This window comes from Myotis brandtii, unplaced genomic scaffold, assembly GCF_000412655.1.
Source record: "Myotis brandtii unplaced genomic scaffold, ASM41265v1 scaffold84, whole genome shotgun sequence".
NCBI lineage: Eukaryota > Metazoa > Chordata > Mammalia > Chiroptera > Vespertilionidae > Myotis > Myotis brandtii.
Window position 1 is genome coordinate 4,457,450 of NW_005371410.1, and position 12,500 is coordinate 4,469,949.

The 12,500-nt window shown below is 38.3% G+C and overlaps 1 protein-coding gene across 9 annotated transcripts in view; it reads right to left on the minus strand.

Moving 5' to 3' along the window:
* Positions 1-12,500, minus strand: part of EHBP1 (EH domain binding protein 1) — a 305,206-nt gene that overhangs the window by 60,213 nt on the left and 232,493 nt on the right. For all 9 annotated transcript variants that reach the window (XM_014532030.1, XM_014532029.1, XM_014532025.1 and 6 more), the window contains one exon: positions 4,216-4,363. In XM_014532030.1, the coding sequence (XP_014387516.1) occupies positions 4,216-4,363 (148 nt within the window). The remainder of the gene's footprint in view (positions 1-4,215; positions 4,364-12,500) is intronic.

Below are 12,500 nucleotides of genomic sequence, written 5' to 3' on the forward strand. Positions count from 1 at the left end.
ACCCTGAGCGTGACTGAGGGTGGCATCGCAACCTCCCAATCCGCCCTGCTCTGTGCATGACAGGGCGCAGTGCCCCAACTCCCCAATCAGCCCTGCTCTGAGCCCGACCAGGGGCTGCACCTAGGGATTGGGCCTGCCCTCTGCCACCCGGGAGCAGGCCTAAGCCAGCAGGTCATTATCTCCCGAGGGGTCCCATACTGCGAGAGGGCACAGGCCGAGCTGAGGGGCCCCCCCTCCCCCCACGCCGAGTGCACAAATTTTTGTGCACCCGGCCTCTAGTATATATATAAAAGCCTAAGCGACCATTACGACCAGAATAACCGGTTGTTATGATGTGCACTGACCACCAGGAGGCAGATGCTCACACAGGAGCTGCCCCCTGGTGGTCAGTGCACTCCCACAGTGGGAGCGCCGCTCAGCCAGAAGCCAGGCTCATGACTAGCAAGTGCAGCTGCAGCCTCTCCTGCCTCTGCGGCAGCGCTACTGAGTGGCGGTGGTGGTGGTGGCGGCGGCGGCAGCAGGCGCAGTGGGGCCGGGAATGAGTGGCAGTGGAGCTGCACCTGGCCCGGGCTGGGGCTCCTCCCCGGCCGCCTGCCGCTTTGGCACTGCTACATTCCTCGGGGGGGTGGGGGGGAGATGTCGGACTGCTGGGTTTCAGCCCGATCCCCGCAGGCCAAGGTCCCAGATTGCAAGAGGGCGCAGGCCAGGCTGAAGGACCCCACCCTTGCACGAATCCGTGCACCGGGCCTCTAGTATGATATAATATCATAAAACAAGATAGACACCTCCAAATACCTATGGACTATTAACCAAAACTTAACATTTATTTGGCCAAAATAAAAACTTATTAACTCTCAAAGCAGAAATTCAGGCCATAGTCTCTGATCACAATACCACTAAACTAAAAATGAAAATACCAAACTTAGTCCCCAATCACCTGTACCTTGCCAAATAAGATCAATGCAATAAAATGAACCCACAAGTTTGTTACATAGAGTGAGAATTTTAAGATGAGGCTGTTAGAGGTCTATAACTACAAAATGATGCAGAAATTGAAAAAACATGTAAATACCACAATAGCACCTGATCCTCTCATAAATCCTAAAATTGTCAAAAGGAGGAAAAGTAAAAGTTAGACTGTAGCTCCTTGGACAGGTATGATTCTGTTAATTGAAAAGTATTAGGCTATTTCTGCTTGCAATAGGATGCAAGTGGGTTGCTTGAATCCATGGCTATACATGACCTGAAATACCTTGCATATATTCTCTGTGGACACCATGAAGGTGAAGTCACCTCATCTTAAAAGTAAGTTTCCTTTCTTCAAAGCCTGGTTGCTGCTTGAGAACAGTGCAGGCAATGAGTCTGAGTAACAGTCAAGTTCCACCCCTTCCCCAGGCTCTGCTTTCACCTATTATCTCAGTTCTTGACTACTCCCTTTTTTACTCTGGACCACTGCTTCCAAAATCCTCCTATCCTACTCCTCCACCTGGGCTGGTGTCTACTTATTTCTCTCTCCTACTTCCACACTATTCCTTATTCAGACTTGATGATTCCCACTAGACACTGGAAGAGTGAACACTAATTTGTTAATTCTTTCCCCTGACTTATCAACTTCATAGCATCATTTCCCTTAGGAATTAGACTCTGTGAACCAAAGTGAATTTTAATTTCTATGGGTAAAATCCAGCTCACCACTTTTTTGGAGTAAATAGCAGGCATGCCCATTTATTTATATACTGGAGGCCCGGTGCACAATATTTGTGCACAGGTAGGGTCCCTAGGCCTGGCTGGCGATCAGGGCCAATCGGGGCCTTCCAGCTGCTGGCTGGGGCCTCCCTTCGTTCTGTGCCGCCCCCTGGTGGTCAGCGCACGTCATAGCGAGAGATCGAACTCCCGGTCTCCCGATCAAACTCCTGAGGGGACACTTTGCATATTAGCCTTTTATATATATAGATTGTTCAAGGCTGCTTTCAGGCAATAAGGGCAGAGTTGGGTAGTTAAGACAGACACTATACGGCCTGCAAAGCCTAAAGTATTTACTCTGGCACTTTTCAGGAAGTTTGCCGAGTCCTGTCCTAGCACATCTATATAAATGGTTGAATTTCAAGCAGGAATTATATCCTTTCTTTTGTCCTAAAGGTCTCTTCCTCCAACTCTCAGCCCCAATAGCTTCAGCTTAGACCTTGAGGCCAGAGCAGACCTAGTCTTGTGGAGATAGGCCAATATCTATCTACCCCTGAGGCCAGGGAATAGGCCTCATCCACTTGTTGTAGGTCAGCCTGATTAAGAGCCTACCATCTGATATGTGGCTGCTTCCAACATTAAAGGTATGGTGTGTCCAATGGGAGAAATGGACCCTGATCACTGTGGTCTTAGAGAACAGAGTCTGGGCTCCTCAGCAGGTTCTTATAAGTCACCTGCTCAGCCCTGTCCATCTTGATTTCACCTGGCTCTCCCTGTACTAGTCTATACTTCTTTGCTAGCTCTGCAGATCCAATCCTCACTTGTTCTTTATTTACTTTTTAGACTGTTGAATGATGACAAAATATGGCCCTCATGTGCTCGAGCTACTATATAGGAAAGATACCTATTTTGGCGGTTGTAACACTGATAAAGTCTCTTTAGTTATGTCCTGACTTAGCTTAAACTTGGGTTGATTCTAGAGATGAAACAAATTACATAGCTGACCCATCCCACACCATCAATCAAAATATTTAATTCTTAGCTTTACCAGAGTATACAACTCATTTAGCATTGTTGGTTGCTCACTACCGAGGGAAAAAAATTAAAAGAGAGACTGGATGCTTGTATGCTATTATTACTGTTCTCCTACAGTCTCTGGTAGGTAGGGTTAGTAGCTTTAGGACAGTCTATCTGAAGGATCAAGAACATGAATTTTTTTCCTATCATACGAGGCAAAACATTTTCAGATACTTAGAATATCTGGAATTTTTCTAATATCAAAGAAACATCTTGTTATGATAATAAATGAAAGCAGATGATGTGCACTGACCACTCCCCTATCGGCCCTAAAATGCAATCAAGTCCTCAACATCTGGAGGACTTTATTTATTTATATAAATAAAGCTGTGAGTAGTTACTGATGTTACTATAAAACTTTAGAAGAGAGTGTAGAAATTGCAATAAAACTTCTGAATGATAGGAGTTGAAAAGGTAAGATGAAGGATTTAACTAAGGTGCAAACATCTGAGAAGACCAGAGGGACAGATACACAGCTGTTTGGGAAAGCACCTTTCAAATTTAAGGGATGGAAGGGTATTTGCTATAGGCATCAGTTGGAATTCTCTAAAATAGTAAGCTTCTAATATAAGGAATCAATTAGGAATAACAGCAGTATGTTTCAGTTTACTTTGAAGAAACTTATAATTGACCCTAGAAATAGCTTACCTTTGTTGCAATCCTCTGAGGTCTTATTTGAGTCTTTACTTGCCTACTCTCTACAGTGATCTTAGCATTCTAAGACTAACTCAGGACAGGTACCTGACATGTTTTGGTAGATAAATAGGTTATAGATCTTTAAAATAAAATAAAAACCCACAGGCCTCTTAAATATACTCCACTTAAGTAAAAATCTAAAAGGTTCCAAGTTAAAGATGCCCAAATTGAGCACTGAGGGGCAAATTAAAATTCTCTTTAATTATAGTATAAACAGTCCTTGTCCCAACATCAACAAGTTTAGACTAATTTTTGCAGATATTGGGAAAAATATCTTAGGATAAGAAAACTAAGAAAAATGGATATGGGACTTATTAAATATTCTTAGATATCAGGCTATAATGCCAGAACATTGTTAAAGCTACTTTTCTAAAGATCTGGTTTAAAGTGAAAATCCTTCATGTCAAAGCTCCCCATCTAACAAGTCTTGTGATCTAGATGTTGAGGACTTGATTGCATTTTACTCACTCCTAAAACAATTAATGAGGCCTCATGGGGAACCACAAACCAATGTCTGAGTTTTCTCCTAAATCATATTCTAAGAAAATACTCCTTGGGTTGTTTAATATTAAGACAAAAAGTTGATCTGAAAAACAGCAACAATTACCTACTGATTTGTTATGCTTCCTTTAGGTTTTTTGCAACATATCAATAGGTTAGAAACTTTATGTATTTGATACATTTTGAAGTAAGAATAAAAAGTCCCAAAAGGTCTACTGTGGATTTCTGTAGAATATGATACAAGCTTCTTTAACTCACCTCCAGATGCCTTTGACCTTTCTTTCAACTTTTCCGTAGCCATTTCACCATAGCTGGGAAGTTCTGACATCTTCACTCCAGATCGAGCTTCTGCTATTAGCTGACGAGCTCTCTCTCTCAGCTGCCGACGTCGCTCTTCATCTTGCTGCTAAGATATATTGAACAGTTGCCAACTCAGTAATTGACAGAAATGCAATTTCATTTTCAATCTGATCATCATGATAGTAACTGGTTTACAGCATGGTGCTTGGCCCACATTATAAATAGGATGCTCTATATCAGTTGGATGTCACACCATTTTTAAAAGACATCTTAGAATCAGATTTTAAAAAAAACATTTACAAAATTATTGTATTAAAATGTCTTGTTAAAAATTCAAACTAGCTTCTAAAGAATGTTTGGCAGTATATATTACTGAGGAAATAGCAGAAACGATTATTAATAAAATAATCAGGCTTATAAAAGAGTCATAATATTAAAAACAGAATTTCAATTAATACCTACCTTATTTTTAAGAATAGAATTTAACTTGTTATTTTCTAATAAAAGCATAGAGCACTGACTAAAATACAGCTTTGATGGCAAAAAAATGTTGCTACACCATGTTGATAATATATAGGAAATGGTATTTTTAGGGGACTGAAGTAGGAATGGGAATAGTACATTAATCACACAAGTTATTGCTCTTGGTAGTTTCAAAATCAGAACTGGGTAACTGATGTATGATCCCCATTCCTACTCTCTCTCCCCCCAGAAGCACACTGAAAAGAAAAAGTAAAATCTAATGTGGTTTTTGATGTTTAAAATAACAAAAGACTACAGAGAATTAAATAACTAAAATAGTTTTTGCCTACTAAAAAGGATTATTATGAAACATACTTAACCAATGTGAAATTGCTTCATAAACTGGAAAGTATGTAAAATAAGGCATTATTATGACAAAACAAAGCCTGAAATTATCTGGCCTAACATATCTTTGCAATATTACCTTCCCTTAACATCTCCCAGCCTCCATTAAAGCTCACATATATTCATACAGAATTGCTTGTATCATGTAGTTTCATGGATGTGAATATGTCATTTCCTCTTCCTGGAATGTTCTTTTCTCATCTTATTTAACTCCTACTCATTCTTCAAGATTTAGTTTAAACCCACTAAACTTCTCCAGACTATCCTTCCCTCCTCCCCACTGGTGGAATAAAGTAGTGTGTGTGTGTGTGTGTGTGTGTGTATTACTTTTTAAAATAATACTTGTCAAGTTACATTATAAATCTGTATAAATGCTTCCTTCTCAGTAGAATTGGGCTACTTGAAGGCAGGAGCTATATCTGATTTATCTTTGTATCTATGGTCCTTAGTACATACCTTGGTACTTGCTATAGAAATTTGAAACATGAAAATTTATAATTCATCCTCTCAAAAGCTTGTAATATAAAGGGAAAGATAAAATAGCCACAATAAAGAGGTCTTACCAAAATGCAGCTAGAGTTCAGAAGAACATTTTGGCTGAGGAACAAACAGAAGGCATCATGGTACCATGGTTTGTGAGATGGGCCTGCAGAATGAGCAGGAATTGAAATGGGTACAGATGGGAGTTGGTAATTAAGTGAGTCAGTGTAGTAGAGACTAGGAGGTAGGAACAATACAAAGACATTGAGGCAGGAAAGTATTTTTGGGGAAAAGTACAGTCTAGTTTTCCTGAGCATAGGGCAAAAATAATGACAGAATGACAAGGCAAGAAAAATGAAGCTATCTAGATAGACTGTAAAAGCCCTGTCCAACAGGGTGAAGTACTTTATTTTTACTGTAATAAAACTGAGGGCCAACTAAGTGTTTGGTTTTGCGTGTGACCAATCAGAGGTATATTTGAGAAAGGTTAATCTGACAAAAGTGCATAAGATAGGTTGACATAAAGGGACTGAAAAGAGACTCGTTGGGAGGCTACTATAATAGTCCAAGGAACTTGTAATGAAATCTAGAATTAGGATGGGGACAATGAGAATGGAAATAGACAAATGTAAGATATATATTAGAGACAGAATTGATACCTGTACCAATTCTTGGTAACTAATTAGATAGGGAGGGAAGAAAAAAAGCTGACTCAGAAGTTTAGAACAGTGGCACTAAGAATACAAATAGAAAAACCAAGAGGAACTATAAAAAAGGCAGGAGAGGAAGTTGGGGATAAGACAGACGGGTTGAGAGGCTAGCAGGCCATCTGAGTAAAGATGTTAGTACGCAGTTGGGAAGTGAAACTGAAGAAGCTCTCATGAAAAAGGGAGTAATCAACTAAAGTAAATGTTAGCAGTTAATAAATCTGAACATTAAAAAAGGGAAATTAAATTTGGCAGGTAATATTATTAGATGCTGGGATAGTCACCGGATTGGTGGAACCCAGCTGTCATGCTTTGAGAATCCCAAGTTACATGCAGGTGTGCTCCAGTCCACAGTCCCAAATAAGTTCTGCCTTGAGTTTTCTAGGCCGAAGTACCAGACATATGAAGGAAGAAGCCTTCACATGATCTCAGCCTTTAGCCATTTTAAGTCACTCCCGATGCTGAAGTCCTTTCAGCTGAGGCCATAGACAATATGGAACAGAGACCAAGCATCCCCACCATGCCCTGCCTGAAGTCCTGACTCACAGAATCTGTGAGCAAAAAACAATTGTTTACATCACTAAGTTTGGGGTAGTTAGTTACACAGCACTACTAATTGGAACATATGCTTGATACCACACAGATTATTTTCTAGTTGCAAGGGGAAACCAGAACTAGATCAAGGATTAGGGACCAATAATATAATGGTCAGTTTTTGCATCAGTATTATTAGGTCAACCATTTAATGTTTTTTGATGTGAAACATGAAGTGCACACCACCTAGAACAGTCTAGTCCAAATATTTGAAGTGAATCCATTAAGCCTTTATATATAATTTCCAGTTTATCATAAACAAGGGATAGAGAAACATGATGACATAGCAAGGAAGCAGCCAAACAAATTCAGAAGGTAGGATATTCAAGACAACTGACCTGGTTATTTTAACAAGAGAGTTATGAAAACAAACACTAAAAAAAACCCAACTAAACAATCACCATCACCACCAACAAAAGAGATTAACCAGATACGATGTATAGTCCTGAGTTAGATACTGGTTTGGATAAACCAGCTATGAAGGACATTGTTGAAACAATTATAGAAATCTGAATATAATCAAAGTATTAAATAAGAAGAATGTAACTTGGCTAAAAAATAGTTTATATAGTAATAACTTCATTTTTTATCAAAATAAATACACATATAAATATATATATATACACAAAAACACTTAGAAGTACATTCACAAAGCTGTTATGATAGACTATCTAGATGTGGAAATGTGATGTTTTTGTTTTCTTTCATTTGTCTTTATTTTTAAATTTTTATAGTAGATAGGTACTACTTTTATAATAGACTAGAGGCCTGATACACAAAATTCGTGCACCTGTTCAGTACCTAGGCCTGGCTGGCGATCGAAGCATGAGTGTCTGGCGTGGAAGGGCAGGTTCCAGCTGACCTCTGGGCTCTGGGCAGCACCTGGGCCCCAGGGTCCCCACGCCCCTACCCCCCTGCCTGATTCATCGAGCCAGGCGGTGGCCCCGTCCTCCGCCACCACTGCTGGTCACCATCTGTGGGGCGACTGGCGGGGGGATTGGGCCCTGCTTGCACCCGCCTTGGCCTGGTGCTGCCCGCTCACCCTCTCCACCATCCCGCTGTGGTCCCACTCTCTTTGGGGCCCATTGGGGCTGGCAGTGCCGCGTCGCCAACACCTGCCATGTTCCGCGCCGCCCCCTGGTGGTCAGCGCACGTCATAGTGAATGGTCGAACTCCTGGTTGAGGGGACAATTTGCATATTAGGCTTTTATTATATAGGATTTTTTTTTTTAAAAAAAATCTTGGGGTAAGGAAGGAAAGATATGAGATGGTAGGTTTCCTAGGGTGGGTGATATTTGTGGTGAGGGCAAAAGAAGACAAAATCTAAAATTCAAGGGAAATTTTCTTAGTATTTAGAGACAAGAGCTTATTTGTAGTTAGAGAATTAGTACACACCAGGCAAAGTGAGACTGACAATGCAAGAATAATATACAAAAATCCTCAGTACACTTTTAATATTTCTGAACTTGGAAAATATACTAGAATAAAAAGAAATACAGGCTTGATAATGGTGAGTTTGGTGACAGTTGCTGATATTTCTTGATCTTTTTTATGTGGTAAGTCCTTTATATGCGTGATCTTATTTAATTTTCACAACCGCAATGAGAATACTTAGATTTAGAATTTCAAGATCACACAGCTAGAACTGATGTCAGAGCCAGGAGTCCAGCTCAGGTCTATTTGACTACAGAGCCAGCCCTTGCTCTGAACCACCAAACTATTTGATCCCCAAAATTATCAAATTACATGACCAACTGAGGAAAATTGAACTTTTACTAAACTTTTTCATCTTTCAAACTTAAGAAAAGTTAAGAGCACTAATAAAAACCATTATTGGATATGCCTCAGGCAACTAGATTTAAGTGAATTTCATTGTGTGAATAATAACTTCTTGGCAGAGCTGGAATTTGGTGATTCAGACTAAGATGATGTGATCTTAGGTCATCTGAGTTAAAATGAAATAAATGATTCTACCTTTCTGAATATGAAATGGAAAACTAATTTCTTCTCACAAGCTGCCACCTTCCCCATGCCCACCCCCTCCTCCTCCTCAACTCCCATCTGTAAAGATTTCTAAGAGTCGACCAAGAGTGCAACTTAAAGCAGACAATTATTAATAAAACCAACTCTAAATACTAATTAGGGACATTTCATCAATTTCCATGTAAATTGTTTGTTTGTACCTATTTACCCATCATTGTTCTCTATACAATAGAAAAAAATGCAAATGAACAAGTCAGAATGCGCCCTAATGGGACTTTCTGTTTATAACCATTAGCCCAGAGGTGTGCTGTAATTCAATTCTCAAGTAGTAAGATTTAGCCTCATTAACAGACTGCAAGGGCAGGTTACAACTCATAAAACCCTACAGTAAACAAAGTTTATGGACACAGCACAAAATCTTGAGCCTGATTGACAGAATTCTGGTTCCCTATCAGATTGCCTTGATTTACTTTTCTACTAATGTCCTGACACCACAGAGAAAATTCTGCTTGGGCCTAGAGCTCTCCAGTGGGATGGCATATTTGCATTGTTTGTTTTCTCACCCATTAACTTCCCTTAGGACAAAGAACCAACTGAGGAAATGGAAGTTAATTGTTAAGGTCAGAAGGAAAAGCTTGTAATTGCAGCAATTGATTATGCAACCAATTTTAATTTAATTGATAGTATTGATTTCCAGATTCATTATAAGTAAAACTATTTCATTTTAATTTTTATATATAAGCTTCATTAAAAGTCATTTTCTGCAGTAATATCTAAAGACTAGATAGCAACAAAATCTAATCATCTTTTACTCAAAAAAGACATATTGTTTATGTCAAAGGATAAAATGACCAGAGAGTAAGGACAATGATTATTTCATTATTTTTTAACAGCATTCAGCACAAACTGCTCCAAAATGTAGATAATGAATATTTCTGACAATGATGGTTTGCCTACCTACCCAAGCACAGAAATGAGTTACTGCTATCTGTTTTGACCATTCTGTATTTAAAAGAAGACAGACAGTCATAGCTATAAATAAATCTGTTAACTATGCTGAAAAAAATAGATCTTTTCCCTGGGATACAAAGGTAACATCAAAGACTGTTATTAAAAAGAAAAGTATTGTTGAAAAATTCAACACATATGAAACTATGTATCTTTTATTTACCTGCCTTGTCTAAATACACTTAAATAAACTGAAGTAGTTAGGCTTCCGATTTCTAAGAATGGGTCTGATGACAATTACCTTTTTCTATATAGTATTATTTAAAGTTATGTGGGTAATCTAGATTATGTAAGATGTAAGTACTCTTTGGAAGGTTTGATGGAAGCTGTATTTTGGGGCCTCCCTCCCCACGACCACCTTTTTACAAATTATAACAAATTTCTGTAAATATTAGTTCCATGCCTGCAGTGTTTTCTGCACGTTGTCTCATTTACTACTCACAACTCTGTAAGGTTAACTACTATCTCTCTGATTTGACAGAAATTGCATCTCACTTAAATACACTGCCCAAGATCATACATCTTGTAAATGGCATACTAAGAAGTAAAATCAGTGTCTGATTTCAAACCACTGGTCCTATCTGTTATATAACTAGTGTACAGAAATTTTCTGAGACCCTATTGTTATTGTGATTTGAAAAAACACTTTTTTTTGCTTACTCTTAGGCTATACAAATCAGGTTAAATTCCCCCTTGTGCTACTGAATGCTGAGAGGTGACGAGAAACTAACTTGCTTAAATTCATTTAAAACTTAGGTTCCCGACCTTAAATTATAACCCTTCAGAAATGTGCTAAATGTGGTACTTTTAAGCTTTACTATTCTCTTTGCTAACATCTTCAGGACAAGGCAAAGTCCTGTTAAGGTGCAAAGGACTTGCATTTAATACAATGCATTTAAAAATTTCAAAGTATACAAGCTAGATCAGAACTAAGCACTTTGGACATAAACTGAAAAGAATATTTAGCCCTTTAACAGTTATGTCTTCAAGTTACTATTTTCCTGATCGTTCCAAAATGGTCTACAATCTGCCATAGAAAGATGCACTAATAAAACTTGACAATTTAAGGACAAACTCTTCAAGAATAAGTAATGTAATTCCTTGTTTCCTTTCCATAAAAATGTATTGGTATGCAATTTTTATATTTCACAGTTCACCGACATCTAGGCAAGCTTTCTTCCACTGCTTCAATGGTGCTACTTTTAATTTTATCCTCCTTAGTCGTAGTAATTAAAGTGATCAGCAGTGGCATCCCAGCGGCTTTGACACAGTTACAACCCCCTAGCAGACTTTTGCTTTTAAGGGGAAGGGGAAGAAAAAGACTAGAGTTTCATTTCACAGAGAACAAGAAAATCAAGCTTCTCCGATCCTCAACTTCATTCAATTGTTCTTTCAGCAGCCTTTGGATCTTAAGAATCAAATGAAAATGGCTGCAATGGGGGGTCCTTTTTATACATGCCGCAAATGTCACCAACTGACATTACTTTAGCCAAAAAATGATGACATGGATTTGTGAAGGTGAATTAGAACATGAGAAACTGTCATTGTAGCTGCTGAGATCATTACCCACCCAAGGGTGTGTTTTATAACATTAGATATTTTTATTCAGTCAGTTGAAAAGTATATATTGAAAAGTCTTTCTATTTAAGAAACATGCCTACACAGGTTTTTGTGAAATAAGCTTTAACAAAACCTTACAAATATATTATTTCAAATAATGTAGTTTATATCCTTACTCTTTGCAAATTTGTGTTTATAACAGAGCAAAGCACTCTATTTCTACCAACAAACGCATAATTCCATATCCTTTACCTCCCTTAATAACATCCTGTGCTTACTTGTGTTAACTTCAGTGTTTCATACAGTTTTAGTAATTGGACTTTTATTAATTGAGCTAAGTACATTTTAACTTATCTAAAAATGGGCTTTACTTAGTACTGCTATTATTTCACAGGATTCTGTTCTCAAAATAGTTCATAAAATTCCTCGATTTTGTAGTAAACTAAGAGAAAGAACTTGATTGCCACCCTTTCATCATTAGACAGGAAGCAACTCTCTGTTATTAGGCATTCAGAAAGGACAAAAAAATTATGTGCCTGTCCACAGGCAAGGATTACCAAAGTGCACCTATTCAGTTGCTACCAAAGACAGAATGAAAATAAAAAATAAAATTACAAGATCTTTAAAGATTGGGGTAGACTAGATGTTTTACTGCCACCTTGATCAGCTCTTGACTGAATAAATAGGATTTAGGGTGAAACATTAAAACTGTTTAGCAAATCTTTTCAACTCATTTCAAACTTTTCTTATGCTGGTTTGTAATATAAGCAGACATGCTTATAAATGGCCACACCTGCTCATTTCTCTGGGGATGGCTTGATCTCTGTTTCTCTAACAAAGAAAGAAAGAAAAAAAAATCAGCCTTTCTTGTTGCAAAACAGAGTGGAAAGTCAAAATCTTTCTCAAGTTTGCCCCATCTGGTCAGATTAAATCTTTGATCAACCCTGGGGATTACATTTATTTTTGTAGTAACTATTAAATTTTGAATTTGTTTAAAATACATAGGCAAAATATTAAACAGAATGTGAATTTAAGTTTAAGATC